Source organism: Abramis brama (genome assembly GCF_963993115.1).
Source record: "Abramis brama genome assembly, chromosome: 10".
Classification (NCBI taxonomy): domain Eukaryota; kingdom Metazoa; phylum Chordata; class Actinopteri; order Cypriniformes; family Leuciscidae; genus Abramis; species Abramis brama.
Genome location: NC_139972.1, coordinates 22,355,259 through 22,381,605, shown reverse-complemented (window position 1 = coordinate 22,381,605; position 26,347 = coordinate 22,355,259). Strand labels below are relative to the sequence as shown.

General features: G+C 37.4%; 3 protein-coding genes across 7 annotated transcripts in view; 1 reads left to right on the top strand and 2 right to left on the bottom strand.

The window, feature by feature from the left end:
* rap1gap2a (RAP1 GTPase activating protein 2a) overlaps window positions 1-15,761 on the bottom strand; it is an 80,468-nt gene extending 64,707 nt beyond the window's left edge. Inside the window, exon 1 of one of the 4 annotated variants that reach the window (XM_084127147.1) lies at window positions 15,669-15,761. Coding sequence is in view for 2 of the 4 variants with exons in the window: in XM_084127144.1 (XP_083983270.1) it covers window positions 9,410-9,453 (44 nt within the window). In the remaining 2 variants the exon portion in view is untranslated. Of the gene's footprint in view, window positions 1-5,917; window positions 5,999-9,409; window positions 9,499-10,809; window positions 10,885-15,668 lie in introns of those variants that run through there. The other 3 variants (XM_084127148.1, XM_084127144.1, XM_084127145.1) reach the window with 3 other exon arrangements.
* On the top strand, window positions 15,174-19,626 carry xaf1 (XIAP associated factor 1). 2 transcript variants are annotated; one of them, XM_084127154.1, is made up of 8 exons: window positions 15,174-15,292; window positions 17,088-17,223; window positions 17,428-17,484; window positions 17,570-17,801; window positions 17,921-17,988; window positions 18,076-18,288; window positions 18,855-18,919; window positions 19,018-19,626. In XM_084127154.1, the coding sequence occupies exons 1-7, from the start codon at window positions 15,258-15,260 to the stop codon at window positions 18,891-18,893; spliced, it is 780 nt and encodes a 259-aa protein (XP_083983280.1). In that variant the 5' UTR covers window positions 15,174-15,257; the 3' UTR covers window positions 18,894-18,919; window positions 19,018-19,626. The 2 variants fall into 2 exon arrangements, with proteins under 2 accessions (XP_083983280.1, XP_083983281.1); XM_084127155.1 differs by having other exon boundaries at window positions 19,001-19,626.
* Window positions 19,627-20,975: 1,349 nt separating this feature from the next.
* LOC311091300 (uncharacterized protein) lies at window positions 20,976-25,513 on the bottom strand. The gene is given in 7 exon segments (XM_084127153.1): window positions 20,976-22,235; window positions 22,992-23,042; window positions 23,132-23,587; window positions 23,713-23,874; window positions 25,363-25,372; window positions 25,375-25,410; window positions 25,412-25,513. Coding segments are annotated over 7 exon segments (1,293 nt in total). The 5' UTR covers window positions 25,499-25,513; the 3' UTR covers window positions 20,976-21,744.
* Between the last annotated feature and the right edge of the window lie 834 nt (window positions 25,514-26,347).

Sequence of the window (26,347 nt, the reverse complement as noted above, 5' to 3'; positions counted from 1 at the left end):
CATGGCGGAATTGATGGTGGGAGGAGCCAAGGCAGAGTAAGCAGTCCGACAACCAACGGTGTAGCCGAGAGGTCTGTAGACCCTGGTGGAGCCAAGAGCCTGAAGGGACCGGGTGACAACAGAGGTCCTGGAGGGCAGTGCGGAGCCGCAGCGACAAGCTGCTGAGGCATAACCTGGGTGCCGGAGGAACAAGGCGGAGGCGGTGTGACTGAGGACCATGGTGTTGCCGCAGGGAAGGCAGAGCCAGATGGAGCTGAAGGGCTGGAAAGCTGAAGTGCAGCGGAAGGATCGAAAGTACACAGCGCAGGCAGGGTGATGTCCGACCAAGGTGGACCAGGTGGAATGAGGAAGCATGGTGGAGCAGAGGGGATGATGGTCCCGGGTGGAGCCGAGAGAGGGAAGAGCCAAGGCAGAGTTGACTGCTCGACGGGCTGAGTTGGAGATACGGGCCTGGAGATCTGAGGAAGAACACAGGAGTCAACACACCATGGCTAAGCTGGTGAACTAGAAGTCCATGGCGGATCAGACCAGGTAAGAGCCAATAGAGGAGCCGAGGAACTGAAGGGTGCCAGCGAAGGCGGTGCAGAGTGACTGACTAGCCTGGGCAGAGGAGGTGGGAGAGGGAGGTAGGGTGTGCGTTTTATCAATAGTAATGAAGTATTTAAGCTGGGCAAGACAAGCGGTGAAAAAGTCTCTGAGGCTGGGCAGGACTAGCGGTAATGAAGGCTCAGAACTGGGTGGAATCAATGGAGGGAGGCTGTCTTCCTCTTCCAGCTCTTCTCTATTTCCCACTGGCTCGTATGTAGATGCCGGCACACACACCTGATCAGACTGGGCATGCTACATGGTACATGCTGGGCAGGGATGTTGGCTCAGGGTCCGTTGCGTGCATCAGCTTGGTTTCCTGCTCTGTGGTGGGCTCTGCCTCCTTTCCTGCCGTGGGCGAGTGCTCTGGTTCTGCAGTGCCCATTAAAGCTGGCATCAGCTGAGGGTATGCACACTGCAGACATTGGAGGATCGCCTCTCTCCAGGTTCCTTCTTCCATGTCTGGTAGATCTAGGGGACTATAATAATTCACCCCAGTCCAATAAAGAGATTTTTGTGTCTCACTGTTAAATCGTCGTAATCATCGTAAAATCGTAAAGTCACATTTTAGTCCAATGATGATAAAGAAGATTCAGGTAGATCCGCGTTTATTAAAACAAACTAAACTCAGTTAATCCACATAAATGCGAGACAGTGTGCCATGCACAAACGATAACGAACCATGACTGAAAGGAACAGAGGACCTTATACACAAGGTGACAAACTCAAATAAAAACAGGTATGCTCTAATTAGGACCATAATGAATCACCATGACAACTGATTAATGCAAACAGGAACATAGGCAGACGGCAACAAAGAGGAACATAATAAGAGTCCATTAAAAAATTAAACTAAAGCTAAACTGAACATAATAGTGACATCTAAACTCAAAGCACACCTCCCTATATTTCTGTGATGTTTATTGAGCACAGTATATTTTGTTCAGGTATACAGTAGTGATGCACTTTGATAATTAACGTTGATGTAACAGCTTGAAATTATCACAAATAATTATTTTTTCATTTCCTCATTCTCAGAAAGCTAGAGAGCTTTTTAAAATGAAGAGAGGACAATTCATGATCGCTGTGGACATGTACTTCTCTCCCGCACCCTTGCATTAACATCCGCTTCGATAATGATTAACGCTGGCCATGGCGGAACATCAATATATGTGGTAATCAGAAGAGTATCACTTGAACTTTTCTCACCGGCTTTGTTATTCATAACGAATAGAAAGGGTTGAGATGTTTCATGACAGGTCACAGGCATTGATTAAAAAGGATTTGATCACATACACACAAATACAGGCACCCACACACACAGAGATATGACAGACATCATCTATCTAAGTGCATTAGATTTGGCAGACAGAATGCAGTCTGTCAAATAAGGCGCTCCCCACGGCATGAAGTCAGAAGCTCATAAAGAGATGACTCAGCGTTGGTTGAAATAGCCTGATCTACCGAACCCCCGACTGTCTCGTTATTTACACCTTTATGTAACAGAGAGCAACAAAAGAGTTTGTGCATGAAAGTAAATGAAAATAGTTAATGTTAAAAAATGTTGAATGAACGTCTTTATTTAAAGTTCAAACTAATGTTTTTATTGTAATGTTCAGCCATTTAGATATTTAAATTCTATATTATTTTGTCTAAATTATAAAATAAAACACTATGAAACTAAAATCAGCTGTTTAAAATGTTCACAACATTATATGAAAAGTAAACATAAGATTTGCTTAAGTTTACATTTTACAGAGTTATTAAATGTTTTTTAAGATTAATTTTAAGTGAGCGTTAGATGAAAAAATAAGGGGATACGAGCATGAACAATTAAATATACAATTTCAACAGAACTAAAAAAAATCTCTGATATCAGCCAATAACCAATATGGTACCAATATATAGTGCATCCTTTGCCAGAATAACATATTTTGCGCTGTATTTTAACGGACACAGATAAATTAGTGTGAATTCAGGTTAATGGGCCATTTTGCCTCAATTTACCTTACGTCTGCATTTATAGATCGTGTACGGCTGATAAAAATCTGATGACTTAAAAAAATTAACTATGTACTGTGTCTACTAACTGTATCCTGAACAATGACACCCTATTGGACAGTTTGCCTTTTCCTCTCTAGTTACACAGCAGTTATTCCTTCTCTGATAAAGAAGAGTGAAGGGCGTACATGTTGTGAATGAGTTATGAGAGAGAGAGAAAAGGAAAGAGTGAAAGCTGCATAGGCTTTGAACCAGTGCTGCAACAAACTTAAGGTTAATCATACCTTATAAAAAGAGTGAAAGAGGGAGGCAGGAAATGGAAAAGGCCCCTTTCTCTTACACATTTATCTGACTTGGAAACCACTTGTTTCCTGAATCTCAATTTCAAATGTCCTTTGAACTTCTTTTGGCATACATGCACCTCAGCTCAGTCCAATAAGAGTAAATGTAAAACTTAATGCAAAATACAATGGTGCTAAATTTTACATGTTGGAATAGCACTCTTTGGTTTGTAATGCTTTATTTAACAACTGACATAACAAATGGAATACTCAGTCAGATACACAAATGATGACATTTTGACGTCACTGCCGGGAAATAATCTGACTTTTTATTAAAGTCTTTGCCGGGTTATTGGTTTGCATGTAAACAATGGGTTATTTCATTTAGCTGCTTTTTGAGCGTTTTCAGCGTAAGTGCAAGTAAACAGTGATTGGATAATAGGAATATTGTTCAAGTTCTTAAGCCATTTTAAGGTTAGGTATAAGGTAAGAAATGCAGTTACCTAACCTTAAAATGTGATTGGTTGATAAGAATTGTGCTCCAGGACCAAAAAGTACAAGTCCTACTTGGGAAGGACAAGCATGACAACTCATGATTCATACATTTCCAACTTGTTGACCATGAAGGTCCATAAGTCCCAAATTTAACTCTAACCTTAACCCTAACCATTAACATTAACCATTGTTCCACCCACACTGAAATCTCACTGGTCTTTAGTCCTGTTTCTGATTAGCTGTTGTTGTGTCAAGTTGTGAAGCAGTTTTGGATTCAATCTGAAAATTTGTTGCTTCACACCTGGTTGGGACTCCAGGTCTAACTCTATGCCAAATATCGAAATGCTTCAAGAGGCACAAGGATGGTGATCCAGCCCAGATCTTTGACCATTTCACCAAAAGACATTAGACTCAGATTAATCAGTCATTGGAGTGTGCAGCATATGTTCCATATGTTAGAAAAGTCTAAGCAAGGCGCTTGGCATGATTGTGCTCTACCTAATGGACTGAAGACAGTGTTTTGTGGGCTCCAGCAGCCCTGAGCCAAGACTGACTGATGGGGCTGTTTTCCAGCGCTCCCGTTAAATGAACGCCATGCTCTCTCATTAGATTAGTAGGTAGAGAGGGGGTCGTATCACTCGCACACAGCCCTCACACGATCTGGCTCATTAGATCCACTGTCTGGGCTTCCCCTTATCTGTCGCTGGAATCAAGCCACCAAAACCTGAAAACAGGATGACAATACTGCTTTGCTTTTATTTCACCTCATTATTTTTTTTCCCCTTATTTCTCCACAAAACCTTCAGGGTTCTAATTTACAATTCTACTTTATTCTCTCACCTTCCTCTATTCATTGGATATGCTGTCCTCTCATCGACCTCATCCTTAACTCCTCTCTCTCATAAGGCCTTCTCACATTTTGACTTCCCGTGCTTGACTTCTACTCTGATCCACTCATTAGTGATGAACACCGCTCTCTCTCACCCGTCTCTGTGCTGCGCGTATGGATTTCGATAGCCGTGACAGAGCTCAGCTAGTACACCCACTCACAGCCTGAAACCCGTTTACACCCACCCAACCCGCAAATCAAACACATCCACATATGTGTGTGCGCATACACCGACACTCACAGAAACAAATGCTGGTCTCTGCAGTGCTTCTAGCTCATCTGCAGTCCCTTATGTTTTTGAGTTTACAAAGAGAGATGGACAGCACAGCTCTGTGGTACAGAATGTGGTTTATGAGCCTCGTTCATGCTGTCATTAGTCAACTGATGAGGAGAGGAGAGGAGAGGAGAGGAGAGGAGAGGAGAGGAGAGGAGAGGAGAGGAGAGGAGAGGAGAGGAGAGGAGAGGAGAGGAGAGGAGAGGAGAGGAGAGGAGAGGAGAGGAGAGAAGTCGCCCTTTACTCTTGCCATTACAGTGACTCATTCTCCATTTAAGTTTCTGCTCATCACTCATTCCCTTCAGCGAATCAAGAGAGGGCAGGTACAGAACAGAGGTACAGAGGGGGAGGAAAGAGAGAAAATTAGCAGTGGAACGACTACGCCGCAAACTAATGAAAGACCACAGGGGGGAAGAGAAGGAAAGACACTTGAGATAAAGTGAGAAAATGAGCAATGGGGAAATGACCGGATGAGTATCACAACAATGGAAGGATGAAGAGAGAATGGAGGACAATAGAGAGAGCCAATGAGGCTGATGCACATGGCAGGACCCACAATAGACTTTAAGAGACCATTAATTATGCCGTAATGGTGAACTGTGCACACTCTTGAGAGCACACACTGGAGAGGACGGCAACATACAGTTCACTTATCACTCTAATATACATGCATACAAGTAATCGCACTAGCTCAGCAGAAGCGCAAGCTACAGGTTGCAATAATAACTGCAGTTGTTCGACATAATGTTCTGTAATATTAAACCTAAGATCATATATCATTTCCTGCTACAACCACAAGGAAATGTGCTTGTGTATATATTTAAACTCTGTAAACTTCATGGAAAAACTGTTTTGCATCTTTGATGCTTAAAGTCTCTTTCATTTTATCATTACGCAAGGCTCTTTATGATTGCTCTCTGTTTGCCAAATCCCGCACAGCCCGTGCAGAATGACTCATATGCATCATCCACATACTTTATTTTTTTCTAAAAATTGAGCCATCGTGCTGAAAATGTCCCCTGGCAGCCACAAACAATGGCATACACTGAGGGAATGAGTCACTAACGCAACACACACAAGCCAAAAACAAGCTATAACTATTAATTTAAATAGTCACGTAGGTTTTAATATCACTCGGTTGCATTTTAGACTTTTTTGTAAGAAAAATATGCAAGTTTAAAACTCCATATCAGTTTAGAAACCCTGATGCAACTCATGGGCATGACGTAAGAAAACAGACACAAATACAAACACACCCTAATATATACAGTAGCAGTTTAGTCAGGTCCCATTCAAACCCAAACGCTGCAGTCCATTAGTGTGACAAAATCCCCCGGAAATAAGCTCTTGAATTCATTGTGCACTTAAATAACCATTAAAACATCACCTTACCTTGAATCTGCCATCAGAGGCTCTCAGAACTGAGTAAACACAGCAGTGCTGCATGAAACGACTGGTTCAACACGAGTGAGGAGAAACAGAGGGAGAGAGAGAGGGAGGGAGAACAAAACCGTGGAGGGAGGGAAAAGGATGAGAGAATGAGAGCGAATCGTGAGGAGAGAGAGATGTGTATAAGAATGCAGGTAGTAGTTGTAGTAGTTGCTATGGCATTTAATATGCTCTGGCCCTCTATGATGGGCTTGTGAGGGAGTGCGGATTATTCCTCTGATGTAAAATTAAACTGATCCACAAAAGTCAACCTTACAGAAGATTTATGGCACAGGCGTACTCATATACAAGGCTAGAAAGGCATAAGCTTAATAACTCGGGGGCAGAAAGCACCTCTATTTAATTTTTTGATTTAAACGCATTTAAATTTCAACAGATTTATGGCAGCTTATAAGGCCCTTGTATCTGATGCTACTACTTTGGTTCTGTGTTAATTAGGGATGCACTGGTATTAGAAATCTGGTCGTTACCAAAAAGGTAACAATTATTTTAGTCATGCTATGGCCAATGGTAAATGCCTGATATAAAAATTCTGCATTATTTTGTATTATTAAATTAAAACACTAAACATTTAAATCAATCATTTTAAATGCTACAAGTGAATTTAGGCATAAGAAAATTATAACAGTACAGTACAGTATGTAAATGGTTAAAAATTTTGAGATTGGCTAGAGATTTCATTTAATAGTGTTACCAAATAAGTTTTTTTAAAGATTAACTTTAAATGAGTGTGCATAATGAAATATCCAATGTTGGACGATATTATATATGTAATATAAAACAGATATCGATGAATTAAAAGGAAAGAATTATAATATCAGCTGATGGTGCCATTATATTATGCATCCCAAGAGTTAATAACATGCAGCATCATAGCAGCCAGTCATGGCAGAATATGCTATACATTTATATTTTCTATTTTTATTTATAATTTCATATTTAAAACATTAATTTTATAACATTATTTTGGCAATTGCAATTTTTGTATTAATGCATTTTCTTTTTTTAAATGTATTTATATAGTGTTTTTCACAATACATTCACTCATACACATCAATCATGATGTTGTTTATAATGTTTATAATATGTTAATAAAAAATATTAAATTTTTAAGTACAATCAACTTGGATGTTTAAAGGGTAACTAAACCCCTGGTCAGAGCCTGACTCCACCCACTGGCAATATTTGAAAAATGCTGGAAAAGTGGGCAGAGCCCTGCGGAGGGGGGGCGTGCATCTGAGGCCTTGTCCACACGAAGCCGGTGCGTTCCCTATCCGATCATTTTTTTCCTCATTCTAAAAAAAAATTCCGTAAACACGGCGTCGTCTCAAGAAATATCTGCGTACACACGAAACCACTGAAACCGACTGAAAACGGTGTAGTATATATGCCAGACCAGTATGGGGCGCTGTAATTCTGCCACAGAGATACACTATACACGGAGAAGAAGACTTTGAGCATGCGCATAACCTTGCGCGCTGTATTCGAACCAAGAAGAAGAAGACGAAGATTATCGCTTGTTGCTCACCACAGTTGCAGAGAAGCAATAGATTCTGCTGTAATAAAGCTAGTAGGCTTAGTAGCTTCTGCAGCACGAACACAATCATGTAAGTCCGCCATTATTGTTGTTGCTGTTACGCGTGACACAGACGGCACGTGATGTGATGACATCATCGTTTCACAAAATATACGGATTGGCTGTACACACGAAACCGCAAGGGTGTCGTTTTCAGATTTATCCACTTTGGGACCCGGTTTCAAAAAATAGCGGTTTCAGTCTCCCAAAACGCCGGATCCGTGTGGACGAAAAGCCAATACGATAAAAAATGTATACGTATACAGCGAAACGCGTCTCCGTGTGGACGGGCCCTGAGATGGTCTCTCTGTAGGCAAGGGCGTGGTTAGCTGGTACCCTCTGACATCACAGGGTACCACAACTTCCAATAGGAAAATTCAACTGCAGTAGCCACCGTTCAACCTGAAGAGGGCAGCACTCAGACGTTTTTACGTATATATTGTAGAATTAAAACACTTTAAACCCAAATGTCAAAATTACTTGAATCAATGAACAACATTAATAAAGCCCCAGTCTTACAGATCATTAACTAAAAAAAGTTGTTTTAGGGTTTAGTTACCCTTTAATAGCCTAGAGATCTAGACACACCCTAGCGGCAGCAAAAATTATTTTGCAGCCAGGGTAGTCTAGCAACTCTCCGTTGACTTTCGAGCTGGAAAAACCAAACTCAGGTCAGGCCAATCACATCGTGTATAGAGTAGGCGGGGCGGGCTTAACATAATGACGACAGAGTTGCAACGGTTCCCTGCTACTTGAAAACAAAGAATGGCGGCTGCTGCTGGCGAACAGCGGTCTTTCGAATCGGCTTTGGCCGCGACTCTGGAGGACTTGGAGTTACGTTTTTCTTTGAGAAAAGAGCAAAGAACGCAAAGAATTTTTAAAAAAGGAAGATGTGTTCGGAGTTTTGCCGACTGGATACAGCAAAAGTTTAATATACCAACTAGCCTTCTTCGTTGCTCTGATTGGCTGTAGCACTATCCTATTGCGTGCAGAGGGATTTTGAGAGACAACCGTTTATCCCACCCCTCGGATTGAGCCGTGCCAATGGCGAGTTGCCAGACCTAACATCTTGATGTAGGCTAACCCTTTAAGTCATTTTTACTTAAAATTACATTAAACTTGAAATGAGTCTTAAAATGAGTTGACTTATAAAAAAGTTGAAAATTGCTTAACTTATTTTGAGTTAAAGCAATGTAAAAACACATGCTGTCATAACTTATTGATTTTTTTTTACAGTGCAATCGAGCAAATTAAATATGAAATATAGTATATATCACGCATATATACTGTATGTGTTATATCCAAGTAAGTATACATAAGTATATATCCAACTTTCTATAACGAGTTGGGCGATATTAGTTACACTTAGAAAATAGAAAAAAAATTATGTCGCCTCTCTGCAGCATCAAACAGTCTGTGTAAATTCATCTTCAGCAAAGGAAACAAACAGTTCAGAGCTCAAGTTCTCACAGTAAGCCATGTAATACAATGAGAACATGGATCTGTTCAAAGAGGAAGATTCCACTCAGATGTTCCACAGTAGTTTCTTCACATGCAGACACATGTGCCTCACTGGCCAGCATTATAACAGCATGTGGTCAATGCAGTCCGCCACCACTGGGGTCCAGTCAGATCAATGTCCACAGTCCACTCACACACACACACACACACACACTCTCTCTCTCATCCGCACGTACTGGAGGAACATCAATAATCTGGATTCACGAGCAGTGCGTCATAAATATGAACCATAACTGATGAGTTTTCTAGAAACGCTACAACCTAGGCAAGAAAATTGAATCAACCCCGATCCTTGCTCACCCTGCAATCTTCCACTAAAAGAGCCTGTTGATCATTACCTGGTTCTTTCATTTGTCAGTTTGTTTAGAGCTGTTGTCTCCATCTCCTTTAATCTCTTGGCAGTTTAGTGTTTGAGAGCCATTGCGCCTTCTAATTGGTTCACTTTCTGGGGTTGCCTTGGTAACCCTCTTTGGAAATGTTCTTTGGAGTTCTGCCATAAGGTTTGGATGGATGAACATATGTATATATAGCATTAACTCGAAAATGCCAGCAATTTCACATAAGGTTTCACATCTTATCAACCTGTTCTTTTCCCTGCAATGATATAACCAGATTTTATAGGACTTAAAAATTAGCATATGGCACTGCAATGTTTGACAGCCAGCTAGAGGTGTGACTTCCCTCTGAAAAGAGATCCATCAGCTTGTAGTTTAATTCAAGTGTATATGCCAACAAACCCAATGTAAGATGGGCTGTAGACATGTTAGCAAAGAAAAAAAAAAGTGTTTGTTTAATCAATAAAATATATATTTTACAATATACTATATTATATATTGTATGCTATCTATTATACCATTAGTATATTATACAATATATTTAATATACTATAACATCTACATTACAATATACTAAATATTTTTAAAAGAAAGCATATCTATTTACTTTAGCTTTTAACTCACAAGTGATGTTATGAAGTATTCTATGTATTATTTTTTCTTATTTTAAATGTATGTACACTTGTGTTGTGTATTTTATGTATACTAATTTTATTCATGTTATATAAAAATTGTTTTTTTGTTTATTCATTTGTATTTGCATTAATGTGAATACAAATATATTAATAAATTGTTTGAATTATAAATGTAAATGTATGTTTGTTTATGAATATTTAATATGTAAATATATATCATTCAATATAATATTGATATATTTATTTCATATATTATTAATTCAAAAGTAAATATTAATTTTTAAATAAAAAATGCATTATTTTGATGTATATTATAAATAAATAAATAATAATAAATAGGTTACTTTAATTATATATTATAAATTAAAATGTATAAATTATAACAGTAAATGAATACAATTAAATTAATGTGCTTATTGAAATGGATTTATTTTGTAAATTAACTGAATTTCTTGTATGAAAGGTGCTATACAAATAAAGTTTGTTATTATCATTATTATTATTAAAATAGGATAAATGAAAGGTGATAAAGGTGCATAAAATGCATCTTAATAACCGTCACCAAATAACTTAGTAAACAATCCTAAGGTCACTTTATTGTGAAATTGTTGTAACACTGGTCTCCGATGCATTAAAACAATATTTAGTTTCATGCATTCTTTTTTGGACTCTGAGATCAGATGTCCCCGATATGCTCATAAAAGCAATCTGATCTACAGCAGTGATCAGAAACTGATAATATAAATCACCAAGGAAAAGAGAGCTTACCTATGTAAGACCAGAACTCCACTCTCTGTAAATGTTGAATTGATGTTAAAACAACCCTGCTATTTGCTTTGAACTGTGCTGCTGGTCTGACTGGTGCAGCAAAGACTTATGAACTTTAATATTATATAACGAGAGGACACGCACACACACACACACACACACACACACACACACAAACATACAAGAAAAACAGGCCTGCAGCGTACAATCCTACCCTAAAATAATTTGCTTGTTTATGTAAAGCAACATCAGGACAGATTACCCTGGTGGCACCTCTAATGTTGATCACAATTCTGATCAGACATTGCAAGCGACAGCTGACCCACTCAGGCGGAATTAGGGAATGAACCAGTCCGTGTTAAGTCCTCTGTCCACACCCATCTGCGGTGATAGCGAAAACGCGAAACTCAATACCGTAATTACTGTGATTCCCCTGGCGTGACACAGCTGTCCGCTCCTGCGCTGTTTCTGCTGACAAACATCCATTAGCTGCTGATGTCTGATGTCTCCGAGGCCTTGATACAAAAGCCTTGTTCAATTATTTTGAGAACATTTTTTTAAAACTAACAGCTCAATAAAATCTTGAACTACAGAGTCAACATAAGTGATCTGCTAATGGGGCCAACAAGGGACATCAATCCAGCAGTCTGTCAGACTCCTAATGTTTCACTAAAGTGACAGTATACGTGAGTTGAGCAATAATCATCCAGAGAAATACAAAGCTGAACACCATGAACTCATCCATATTAATGCATACACATTGTAAATGAGTAAACTATAGGCTACTTCACTCTGGAGGGTAACATCTATAGCTTGGAGGCAGGCAAACAGAAGTCTGAAGTTTTCCTTTCTCATGGAAACAGGCTGGCTAAAAACAACAAAGGTTAAAATTTGAAATCATTTATGTGTATTTTGGGTGCACTACAAAATCTTACAACTGACCACAAAACAACGCATTCAAATATCTTGTTCAGGGATAGCCATATATGAAACATACCCTCATACAGTTGTAATCAAAATTATTCAACCCCTGTTGCAAATCATGTTTAATGGCAAACTTTACAGACGTTCAGCTGTTTGCAATAAACAAATCAAACAAAAGTAATTGAAATAGCTCAACACAACAAATATTTCAAGTGGTTTCCGCAAATTCAACTGAAAATGCAACTTTTAATGACTTGTGCAGTCTCAAAATTATTCAACCCCTGAAAAGAATCCTTCACATCAGCACAAATCTGCAAAACAGGTGTTGTCTCAAGCACACCTGATGCAGCTAATCAAGGGCTTAATTAGTTGCACCAGGTGTGCTTGAGCCAGAACACATTAAAGGGACAGTTCACCCAAAAATGAAAATTACCCCATGATTTACTCACCCTCAAGCCATAGGTGTATATGACATTCTTCTTTCAGAAGAATACAATCCCTTGGAAGAGTTTCAAGCTTTATAATGGTAGTGAATGGCCGTTTCTGTTTTTTGAAGTCCATCAACGTGCACCCATCCATGATAAAAGTGCTCCACACGGCTCTGGGGGGTTAATAAAGGCCTTCTGAAGAAAGTGTAAGGCCATTCGTGTAAGAAAAATATCCATATTTAAAACTTTATCGACTAAAATAACTAGCTTCTGGCTGACAGCCGTACGCATCGATTTACAACGAAAGAGTAACCCTTGAGCTGACGCAAAACGTAATGACGAACGCGGAAGTGCAGAGGATGGAGCAAAATAAAACACCAGTCACTAATTATCTTCGTATGCTTAATTACGAATTAAGTCTAAAACGTAAATTTTTAAAGAGAAATGTTGGAGAAGCTTGAGTTTGTTGCCCAGCCCTGTTTGTTTGAACCGCGAGAGGCGTCTAAACTTACGATACTCCTACATCCTACGTCATACATGCGCCACTGGTTACTCTTGTGGCGCAAGTCGACTTGCAGCAGTGTGAACATGACAGTTATTTTTCATGAAAGTCTAAATCCAACAGCCTTCAAGCACACCTGAAGCAACTAATCAAGGGCTTCACTAGTTGTACCAGGTGTGCGTGAGCTAGAACACATGAAATATCTGAACTGGCTAGGTTTGTTGAGTGCCACGTTTGACTGTGTGTTAGAAATATGGCTAAGTCAAAAGAATGGTCCAAAAAGTTAAGAGAAGATATCATCGCCCTTCACAAACAAGGAACAGGATACAAAAAGATAGTGAAGGAACTAAATGTTATAGTGAAGGAACTAGAGACACCATTGGAGGCATAGTTCGCAAGTTCAAAGTTAAAGGAACAGTGGTTACACTTCCTGGACGGGGCAGAAAAAGGAAGCTATCAATGGCTGCAACCAGATTTCTGAGAAGGCAGGTTCAGAAAAACCCTCGAGTGACTGCAAAAGACCTGCAGCAAGACTTGGTGGCAACAGGCACTGAGGTTTCAGCTTCCACAGTAAGGCACGTACTAAACGCATGGCAGAACTCCAACTACACCACTACTGACCCAAAAGCACAAGAAAAGTCTATAAAATCATATAAATAAGCCACATAAGTTTTGGGATTCTGTTCTGTGGAGCGATGAAACAAAACTGGAACTTTTCAGCCCTATATGGATCAGCTGTATATATGGAGGAAGAAGAATGAAGAATGAAGCTGAAAAGAAAACTCTGTCTACAGGTAAGCATGGTTGTGATGCTCTGGAGCTGATTTGCATCCTCTGGCAATGGAAACCTGCAGCGTGTGGAAGGCAAGATGGATTCATTGAAGTATCAGGAAATCCTAGGAGAAAACGTCATGCCATCAGTGAGGAACATGAAGCTTGTGTGTGTGTGGACCTTCCAACAAGACAATGATCCCAAGCATACCTCAAATTCCACCAAGGCTTGGTTGCAGAAGAAGTCCTGGAAGATTATATAGTGGCCATCACAGTCACCTGACTTGAACCCCATAGAAAATCTGTGGTGGGATTTGAAGAAGGCGGTTGCAGCACGCAAACACAATAATATTACTGTACTGGAGGCCATTGCTCATGAGGAATGGGCTAAGATTCCTCAGAAACGCTGCCAGAAGCTGGTGTCTGGTTATACATCTTGTTTCCAGCAGGTCATAACAGCAAATGGGTGTTCTACTAAGTAGTAAAGATGCTTGCCATGAAGGGGTTACATTTTTTTGAGACTGGTCATTAAAAGTTGCATTTTCAATTGAATTTGGGGAAACCTCTTGAAACATTTGTTCTGTTGAGCTATTTCAAGTAATTTTGTTTGATTTGTTCATTGCAAACAGCTGAAAGTCTGTACATTTTGTCATTAAACCTGATTTGCAATGGGGGTTGAATAATTTCGATTGCAAAATAAACTACCGTTCAAAAGTTTGGATCAGTACGTTTTTTAAATGTTTTTGAAAGTCTCTCATGGTCACCAAGGATGCAAGGTTTCATTTGATCAAAAATAACATTAAAAGTAATATTGTGCAATATTATTACAATTTAAAATAACTGTTTTCTATTTTAATACATTTCAAAATGAAGTTTATTCTTGTGATGGCAAAGCTGAATTTTCAGCATCATTACTCCAGTCTTCAGTGTCACATGATCCGTCAAAAATCATTCTAACATGCTGGTTTTGGTGCAACCAAACGAAAAACATTTCGTATCATTATCAATTTTGAAGACATTTGTGCTGCTTAATATTTTGTGAAAACCGTTATACTTTTTTTACATGATTTTTTGATGAATAGAAAGTTCAAAAGTGCATTATTTATTTCAAATAGAAATCTTTAGTAGCCTAACATTATAAATGACTCTAATGTCACTTTTGATTAGTTTAATGTAGCCTTGCTAAATAAACGTGGGCTAATCATTTCTTTAAAAATATCTCCTATTGCAATACAATATAGTAAACAATGATCATAATTGCCATTGTAAAGAATAGGGATAGGGTACGTGTTTAATTGCACTGATCCGGTCAAAGGTTTGGAAACATTACTATTTTCAATGTTTTTGAAAGAAGTATCTTATGCTCACCAGGACTGTATTATCAAAAAATACAGAAAAAACGTTTTATTGTGAAATATTATTACAATTTAAAATAATGGTTTTCTATTTTAATATACTTTAAAATATAATTTATTTCTGTGATGCAAAGCTGAATTTTCATCAGCCATTACTCCAGTCTGATCCTTCAGAAATCATTCTAATATGCCGATTTATGCAACAATCACAGGACTTTGCAGGTGTTATGGCTACAAGATGAGACATACATTGCAACTAGATGTCAAGTGAAGTGTTGACTGTTTTTCACCACAACAACACAAGGCAATATGAAAGTTGTACTGTTAGAAAACAAGAGCATCTAAGCGAGAAGATGTTATTTACGACACCTGTTAAGTTTCGGTTCTAGTTTCGATTCAGAGTAAATGAAATCAACAGCCCCGACACATTAACTCAGTCAACTCTCTCTAGTAGCCTATAGTCTAACTATGGACACTGAAGAACTGATTCTGTGTACTCACTGGTGAGTGTTTTACAATGTATTGTAAACATATAGCATAGAGATTTAAGATCGTCTATTTATGTTCATTGCCAATGCAAACAAATGATATAACATGTTCGTCGAGTTTTAGACGATATTATCACGACATATTTCTCTCTGTCAACAGTAGCAACAGCATTAAAAACAAAACAAAAAACCCAAAAAAACAAAACATTCTACTTATTTAGTACACAACAATGACTTTTTCTTTATGGCGTTAATAACTGTGGCCTAACTTTAACAAAGTGAAACTATTATTTCCATGGGGGCCAGCTATGGCTGATAGCTGAGAGAAACTTAATTTAGCCTGTTAGCTAACTTGATATAGTTCACCCAAAAATGCTGGCATGATACTCACCCTCACCCTCATGTCCTTCTTAAACCGTATGACTTTCTTTCTTCCGTGGATCACAACATTTGGATTTTGGAAAGGTATCCAACGTGACTGGAGCTTTTATGAAAAAAATAACACAAACGCATAATATGCTACGTATTATAGAAGTAGGCTATGCCTCATGCTCCATTCAAATCACATGAAGCTATATGATAGTTTTATGCGAGAAAAGAGCCGATTTAAGTTATTTACAACTCTAAACCTCTAATGAGCTCTTAAAGCTGTGACTGGTTCATTGAGTCAGTGTTGAACTAAAGAATCGGATCTGATTCGCGAACAAATCATTCAGATCCGTTCTCTTTTTATTGAAATTACAATTTTATATCAAAAGTCAATCATACATCACATCAATTATACTTTTCCATTCAGTCCCGTTCAGACCTGGTTCAGACATCTATGATTCAGACCCTTTTTTTATGAACTCGATCAACCGATTCATTCATCTGACTCAAAAGTATGATTCATGCACGAATTGCATAGTTGTGAATTATTTTATTTATTTATTTGACATCCCACGTCGCTATTCACTTTCATTATATATATAAAAAAGAGTGCTTAGGATATTCTTTTAAAAAGTATTTTGTGTTCCTCAGAAGGAAGTCATACAGGGTTGGAACAACATGCTGGTGTGTAAATAATGGCAGGATTTTTGGGTAAACTGTTCCTTTAACTCTAGAAAATTGACCCAGCTTGCTTCAGTTGATTAAACATTTGATCAATGAAAACATTTGTTTGTTTGATATTCCATGAATTCTTCTAAAAACTTGTTTCTGACCATCATCAATGTAATTTTCATATATCTTGGTCATATGGGGAACTCCGAACTTTGACTCAATACAGTATATTTGGATACATTTTTGTCAATAATAATATACTCAAACAGTATGCGATTTAAGATGCAGTAGATGAGTAGAGAAAAGCTACAGGAAAGGACAGCTGATGGTCCAAACAAATGAAGAGATGCAAACTCTGTCTAAAAGTTATGCTTAGAAAGGTGCGAATCTTATGTGAAATGTTCTGCCTTTGTCAGCTAATTTAATATACTTTACAGTAGATCTTTATTAGTTTAGAGTTTGTTTTAAAAAAAAAATGAATTTTTTTTAATCATCTTTAGTAATGTAGGCCTATATTTACAAGGAACAAAGTGGACAAATAAGCATGCTTGATATATTAAAACATTTGAGTATCATCAATTATTTTAATTCATTCATTAATAAGACACTTATTTTTGAATAAAACCATTCATTCCAATACGGGTCATTTTGACCCACTTTATGCACATTTTTTTTGGTTCATGCATTCTAGAGTTAAGAAAACATGTACAATCCCAGCGTTTCCATCCTCCAGTTTCTGTAAAGTGTCTCTTTTAATGTTTTTATTCAGCAATAAAGAGGTGGCAAAGGCAAACTATGACCTCCACGAACCACACTGTAAGAGGTTTCTGTGTAAATGCCCTGACTGCAATGACACTATCCCTCGAGATCAACTGGAGGAGCATAAAACCGAACAGCACGCACAGGTCACAACCACACCACTCAACACATGGTTAACATTCTGATCTATGCTCATTTTTACAAGATCTTAGCCCTGTTTGTCACACACACACACAAAACAAGATTTTTGATGCATTTTCGTACTGAACGTTTTCCACTTGACTTGCTTTTTACTCATCATTGCAATCTCCCACCTCTGTTGGTGGTCTCATTTTCATCATGTCTCACAGGTAAAATGTAAGATGTGCAATAAAAAGATGGAGCGAAGGCATTTGTTGGACCACGAGGTGAATATTTCATCCGACACCTATTCAAGCTGATGAGCTCCGGGTGTTTTTTTTCACTTATTCCTTTGTTGTTTCTGTCTTTCAGAAAGACGAGTGCTCCGAAAGGCCTCAGATCTGTGAGTTTTGTCAGCTCGAGCTTCCTCTGAGCAATCTGAAAGAGCACAGAGTGTCCTGTGGGAGTCGGACCGAGCTCTGCTCCGACTGTGGCCGTTACGTCAAACTGATGGACCAGCTTGATCACGCTCAGATCTGCTCAACTACCACTCCAACAACATCAAAAGACCTTGTCTCCGAAGATGATGCATCTGACACTGACGGTTAGTTCATCAAGACACAATCAGTTTTAAACATTATGGATATGTTATAGGTCTTAGTATTGCCAAGTTCTGGGTATTTTCATTGTGAAATACTGATTTAGCATATCTGTTATCTCCAGAGCCGTCCATGTTGCAATGTCAGAATTGTCTGAGATACATTTCTTCAGACACACTGAAGGATCACCAGGTAAAATCAGGAAATAAATAAGATATTACATAAATATGAAAATCTCTTTTTTAACACAGCAAATCTTTTATTATTCCTTTTTACTAGCTGCGTTGCAAGCAGATTTTACAGAATGCAGACTACTCGGATGATGACTCGGATGAAAATTTCAAAGCTGGAAATGCCAGTGCTCCAGATTTCTCCTTCTCAACATTGCAAAAGACAAAGAGAGACAGAAACATTGACATGGACCTGGATAAGATAAGCAGCTGTCCGCTCTGTCATCTGGCTCTTCCTGTAAAGACACTCGAGTGGCATGAGGTACTAATCACTGCGCTGTACATAATGATATTTTAAACTTGTGCGGCCTCAACAACAGTCACCAATCTGAACAGTCGTTTTGTTGTTGATTTAATAAATACTTTGGATTAGTACATTTATTATACCAAAATGAACACACTACTGTTGATAAGTTTGGGGTCATTAAGATTTTTTGAAAGAAGTCTCTTGCTCACTAAGGCTGCATTTATTTGATTAAAATACAGTAAAAAAAAGTAATATTGTGAAATATTATTACAATTTAAAATAACTGTTTTTTTTATTGTATTATATTTCAAAATGTTTAATCCTGTGCTGGCAAAGCTGAATTTTCAGCATCATTTTTGATTGATTTATTGTATCCTTGCTGAATAAAAGTATACATTTTATATACATCTTTTTTTTTAGAAAAGTGACCCCAAACTTTTCAACAATACTGTAAATGATGTACATTTGAGCCTGTACTGTTATTCTACTCTAATAAAATATACAATATTTACTGATGATTGATTATATATTTATATATGTATTTATATATGTATTTATATTGTATTTTCATTTTTTTATAGAAAAAATGTGAATTATACAAACATCTAAACCTGGCATGATGGCTGGTGAAAGCAAAGCTAAATGTGTAAGTATACAAATAATACATTATGTATCACCAGTGTAACTTTGCAATGCAACTGATGCCATCCATGAATTGTAATAAAAGTATGAATTATCTTACAGGGTTGCTGGAAACTGCAAACTCATCAATCATCACAAATAATAATATAGAAAATTTAGTTGTGGAAATAACATACTTAAATATATTGAAGATACAGTAACTAAATTGTACAAAAGTTTACGATGCTTCTGTTGTCTGATTTTAATTTGATAATAATGACACTTTAAAAATTTACTTATTCGGCCCAGTGAAGCCAAAATAATGCAAAAAGTTTTGCGTTGAGTGCAGATACTTTATTTTCTGACTACTGACTTTTAACCCTTTTTATGATTATTATTTGTTTAAAACTTCCTGCATATTAAATCTGGACTAACCTTGTGTAGTAAAAAATAAGATGACATAAGACAACCAAACTATTTGTTTGAAGTGCATGAAAAGATTTTGTGTGCAATGTATTATTTCCTTTGTATGAAATGCCTTGAGGATTCAGCTCTACCAGATGAAGTTTGTGAAAATCAGGAGAAACGGGGAACACCACAAGATGGCAGATCGGTCAGGAGGGCCTTTTCTTAATATTCCTATCATATCTTACTATATCTTTTAATAATCATTACTTAATTGATGTATTTAACTGATGTTAAATATATTTATAAAAATATATTTTAATGGTCTATTTGTCCATTTGTAAATTGATTTCTCCCCCCACTTGTTCTCCTACACTTGGCAACAAAAGTGCAACAGTGACATCTAGTGGAAATTTTCGTATTCCATTGTGAGAAACCAGTGTTGAGAGTGCAGATTCATGAGTAGGCCTAATCGTTGTTTAGTCAAAATCTCTTGTCTTCAAGCAACTTCAACTGTTTTTTTTTCCATCTGATGACAAAGCAGATTATACAAAGTAGATTATATAAATAACCTTCCTCTCACTTTATAAAGCTTCCACTGTTGAATTTAACGTTAAATAAATTTTTTTTTTTGATGGACTACACTATGGACCCTTTTCACAGACTGATGACACTTTCCCACAGTTATCAACTTCGCAAATCTATTAAAATGTTTAATATTCAGACATCCCACCCAGTGCTGGGTAACTTGATGTAATCTGGATTGCATAATCAGATTCCAAAAAGTAATATTACGCATTCTTATATAAGATATTCATATAATAGATGCTCTCTATTATAGGAATATATAAGAACATGCAAAATCAGACTACAGTTACTTTTTTATTGATTACATATTATTCACAGAATGGTAGTAAATCAATTACAATTTATTGATTCTCCCTTTCATGTTTTAAATTTTCCTTTCTAAAAAAAGAGTCATTCAGAAAGTCCTCTAATTTTATGAAATTGCATGTAGGCCTATTGCTGTCATTGGAAGGCATTTTTATTAAAATGTAAAAAAAAAGAGATTAGCTTTTCATTAAACTCATGAACCCCCCGCAGTTCAATGTTATAAATGAGGTAGGTCAAAAGTAATCAAAAGGTAATCAGATTACATTAAATGTGCAATTAGATTACGTTTCTAACTTTTTTAACTACAAAGTAACGAATCAGTGGCGGTTTAAGAATCTTTGGTGCCCCTGCACTGACACCTAGAGTAAAACATTACTCTATTAAAGGGTTAGTTCACCCAAAAATGAAAATTCTGTCAGTAATTACTCACCCTCATGTTGTTCCAACCCCATAAGACTTTCATTCATCTTCGGAACACAAATGAAGATATTTTTGATGAAATCTGAGAGCTGTCTCACTCCTTCATAGGCTTCTAGGTAATTGCATCTACCGGCCCAGAAAAGTTAGTAAAGACATCGTTAAAATAGTCCAAGTGACTACAGTGGCTCAACCTTAAGTTCATCAAGCGACATAAATACTTTTTGTGTATAGCACAAATAAAATTACATATGGTAGCCAAAACCCATTTTCCCACTTTTCCTGATTACCTGTCGCACTTAATCGGAAGGAGCAAAACACAATACTGATTTTTAAAATAATATTTCAAATTTTTTTATTTTCCATCTTTGACATTGGGTTTTAAAGTAGGAGACATCTTTTAACAGTGTGCTGACTTTTCATTTCTGGGAGATCAAACACAGGTCCATAGGAGCTACATCTAAGATAATGTGCCTTCAAATCACAATTCAAAATCGCATCTGGAGAAAAAAAAACACACACACTAAGGAGTCTTTGGAAATTCAAGTGAAGAGAAACTACTAATAACAGATAATGCACATTGGCTAACCGATTAAAACATTTACAGCAGGTCTGTCAAGCGATGCTTGAGCCAGAAACTGATTTAAAAGAATTTCAGAATAACAAACCCAAATAAAGAAGACTGTAAAATCAGATTACATAAATTAAAACCACCCAACTTCATGGCCACTTCGCAATATGTTAAAAAGCACCACAAATATAATTATCTTAAATTACCAGTCAATTTTTAAATACATTTTGCCTCTTATATTACCTGTATAACAGCACATAATTGGTCCAAACAGTCTATGAGACCCAGTCATCTACTGAAAATATCATTCAGTATATATGAGGAACTCTACAAAGAACCTATTTCAGCTCACAATGCTTCTCATTTTGGTTATTATGTTATAAACAGGGAAAACGTTTTAGTCCTGTCAGCTCTGTAACTCAATATATAAGATATTTAAAGATTGCCATATACTCTAGTGTCACAATATCCTCAGCTTATTGTATTTTCTGTGCTATTAGCATTCACTGCTTATGTAACTTGCTCCCAGTCGTAGCAGTCGATAGCGTCGCGGCGGTCAGAAGCTATGGATGTCCGTTGAACTTGTCCTGCAGGAGAGTCAAGGCGTTGGAGGAGAAGTCACGTAGGACGTGGAGTGTTTCACGCTGCAGTTGTAAGGTGTCACGTGAATACTGCTGCTGGGTGTGGACCAATTTCTGCACTGACTCAGCAAGCGACTCCAGCGAGCGAGACAGCGACCCTATCAGCAGTGTGGTGCCCTGCTGTTCCTGCAGGCTGAGTGAGGCACTCTGGGATAAACGTTCCTGCAGACTGCGGGGTTCCACGGAAGCAGGTTGGGGAGGGATTCGAACAGGAGCTGAACGTGATGATGAGGCGGCCCCAGAAGGTGCGATAAATGTCGAGGTCCTGGCAGATGAAGGCCCGTTAAATGTGTTGTGATTAGGTTTTTCTCGAACTTGGTTCTTCTCAGCGATGGGACGGCTAAGGAATCCAGGGATAACAACAGGATTTTGATTTGGTTGGTTTCCTGTTTCAATAAACTGCATGTTACCACCTGGAAGGAACAGAAACATGTTCATGCTAATATAAGCATTAAAATAGAAACAGTTTTTTTTTTCATTTGGATGTGCAAAACATCAAGTACTAAAAAGAGTGTACAGGATAATGCTGTTCACAATGCTCCATTTTCACACAAAAAAGTTGAAATTCAAAAAATTTGATGTGGTGTGACCAATTTATTTATTTTTTAACAATAATATTCATTTTTCCCTTATACATGAAAAACATATACGATGACCAAGACCTGACATTATTTATCTACAATAAACAAGAACATTATTATTTTTTACATTAACATTCATTTTTGAATGTAATAAATTTTTGTCTAAAAAAAAGTTACAAATATATGAAGACTTCAGATGCAAAAGCCTTTAAGTGCCATCTGAAATTTTCTTCTAGAATGATAATTTTTATCAAGCTTGCATGTTTATGTTCAGTTATTTCACTTTAATGGCAATGAAAATTACCTATTAATTGTCATTAAAGTGAAATTAAAGATAATTTCAGATGGCACTTAGAGGCTTTTGCATCTGAAATCCTCATATTTCAATTGCCTTTCTTTTTTTTTCCAAATATAATATATTCATAAATAAAAATTCATCATGTTTTTAGGGAATTGCACCACATGGTGAATAAAAGTTTTTTCAATTTAAAACCTCATCGTAGAAGAGATGTATTTCACTTCATGTACGAACTGCATTTTTTATACATTTTTAAAACGTATGGCAAGAAGCTCTGCATTATTACTTACCTTCCTTTTCTGACGTGTCAGTCTGGAGGTCTATAAGAGGCACTGCTGAATCTATCATTACAAAAACAAAATGACCAACTTATTATTTAAACATTTAGTAATGAATAACCTTGTAATTACTCACTAAAAAAGGAACTCACCGCTAAACATCATGTGTGTGGGAAGCACCATATCTCCTTTGCTTGGGATATTAGTGTGGAAAGGAGGTGGCATTGGTAAACCAAACGAATGAGGCCTGCCATTTGCCATGTGTGAGGAGCTATGTGGTATCTCAGAGAGACCTGGAATGTCTTCGTCTTCATCATCCATTTGGTCATCAATTGCCAAACTGCTCACATTTTTGTTAGGGTTAGACATCTGAAGGATCTGGTGTACCATGGTTTCTATGGGTGACAGCTCTTGTGCGATCTGGGTAGTCGTGGCTCCCGATGCCCTCATGGCAGCCACCCTCCGTTTTGTGTCGCATTTGAGGTCTGCCCATTTCTTGATGACTTCGATAATTTCTCTGTGACACTCACTGACCTCATTGATACGCGCTGTCAGATCCGCCCAAGTGCGGTTTTTCAGATCCTTTGAAATGCCCCTGTTGAATTTTCCTGTTGAAGACATGAGTTCATTTAACTAGAATCCATCATGTATGCAAAGCATCATTTACATACTTTCAAATCGCTGTCACGTCCTATTGCACTACGTGATACAAAAATAAAAAGGTATGTCTTACCAACTAGAATATGCCGTTTTTTCTGCACCTCGCTGAGCAGCAGTTCAACCTCCTGGAATGTGAACCGTGACTTCCTTTTCTTAAAGCGCATCAAAGCACCTCCTGGCCCTCTGTAAGGGTATGGCAGAAATTCCGACATCCTCCCTCCTTCGAAAACTTTCGCTGTTACCAATCACAAACCAAATCAAACAGGGCTTCTAGACAGCATCCATCAGAAGGTTTCCATGAATTATATGGCTGAAAAAATAAATAAAATAAATCAAATTATTCATCCAAAAGCAGCATCATTTAACTCATTCATCCTCTTCAACCTGCCTTAAATACAACTAACCTGTTCTTATTTCACTGCACTGTGTGTGTGTGTTTGTGTGTGTGCGTGTCTCAAGCCTGCATTTACTTGATTAAAAAACTGTAATATTGTGAAATATCATTACAATTTAAAATAATGGTTTTCTATTTTAATATACTTTAAAATATCATTTATTTCTGTGATGCAAAACTGAATTTTCAGCATCATTACTCCAGTCTTCAGTGTCACATGATCCTTCAGAAATCATTGTAATATGCTGATTTGATGTTAAAAAGAACAGCATTTATTCAAAATAGAAACTGTTTCTAACTATATAAATCTTTACTATCACTTTTTATAAATTTAACACATCCTTGCTGAGTAAAAGTATTAATTTCTTTTTAAAAAAAACAAAGGAAAAAAAATTACTGACCCCAAACTTTTGAAAGGTAGAGTATATTGTTACAATATACAATATAGTTATTTTTATTCATCAAAGAACTGTTTCCAACATTGATAACAAATCAGTATATTAGAATGATTTCACTAAAGACCGGAGTAATGGCTGAGGAAAATTCAGCTTTGTATCACAGAAATAAAAATGTCACAATATTACTGTTTTTCCACATTTTTGACCAGTACTATACATGTACTATATACATACATACATACATACATACATATATATATACATATATATATATATATATATATATATATATATATATACATACAATCATCATACATATATATATATATATGTGTGTGTGTGTGTGTGTGTGTGTGTGATGATTTACTTTCCCTCTGATTAATAATGTGATGACTGCTGCTTGTGTTCTGCTCTTTAAAAGGACAGAACAGCCACAGACAGAGATTATTTGGAAAAGCACAGATTCACATTTTTCTAGGATCCTTTTACTTTAAATTAACTGTTACGACTAATTGCGGCGTGATCTCACACCGCCTCGCCGGTGTGCCCATATGCTTCCTGCTTCTTTGTTGTTGTCCTGCCTAATCGTCAGAGAGCAATAGGAACAGAGAGAATCGAGCGAACGCCATCACGGACACACGGCGTGTCTCTCGAGCGTTCAAATCTGCCACATCTGAAATATCTCGCGTACAGTATTCGCTCGTACACGTAAAGATAGATTCCATTTTCGTAATAAGCAAACATTCGTCCAGGAAACGCAAACGGATTTGTATTTTGTTTGTCGCTAGCCTGCCGAGTAGGAAAATGGACTACGCACGCATTTCGTAGACGTATTTACGAACGAATTTAGCGTAAAATCTTAACTGCGTACATCGGAACGGCGATAAACTTTCTTGCTATTGATATTAGTGATAGATTGGGTGGTAATTACCTACAGTGTGGTCGAATGTGTCCTAGGATTTGTCGGTGTAGTCTTGCCCGATAAACTTCGTAGGCAGTGATCCCCTGCGTCGCGCAGACTCAGCTCTACGTGTTTTTCCCCCTCCACAACGATAGTTCGCCAACATTCTATAGTAATCCTGCCCTGTGCCTGACTGTGTGGAAACATTCCTAACTACACACGAACACCCTGTGGCCCAGTCTAAGCATGTGAATGTGCAACTCACAATTAAATAAACGTAAATTTAAGTTGCATTTTATACACATACAAGTTGAATATATCGCGTAAAATATTTGTGGATTTTGTACGCTTCCCCCACCCCCCACTCTAGGCTGTTTAGTAACTTTCGAGGCTTTATACGGCGCTCCAACAGTTATAAAAAAAATGGAAATAGATAAAAATTGTGATTTCCTTGTCTGATATTAATCAAATATTTAAAGACATAGGTTTGACATAATTTAAAGGCATATCATTTGATAAATGCACATCATAAGGGGCCATTCTTCCTAGTAAGAAATACTGGAATTAATTTAGGCCTTAATACATCTGAAGAGATTAAATTAGAAACATTAATTTGTGTTATATCTCTTTTGTCTTTCTTCTGTGGTCCTCAGGTCGTAATCAATGGACTCATTGAGTATCATATGCATATCTAAGCAGTTTGGAAGGCAAGAAAATGAAATCCAATATTTGAGTGTTTGTTTAAAAAAAATACCATTATTTAAACAGTTCACTGATGATGTGGCCATGCAATAACACGCCACCATCTTGAGGTTCTTTCTCAGACATGGGGACATGGGGAGTGGCATTGTAATTGCCTGCAGCAACCGGTAGGTGGGTGTAGTGAGAGTTCCTCAAATATGCCTGCGTGAGTCTGGAAGAAAAGCTACGTTGAGATTTTTCTAACGGCTTAAAGGGATAGTTCGCCTTAAAATGAAAATTTGTTTTTCGAACCAACATTACTTTCTTTCTTCCG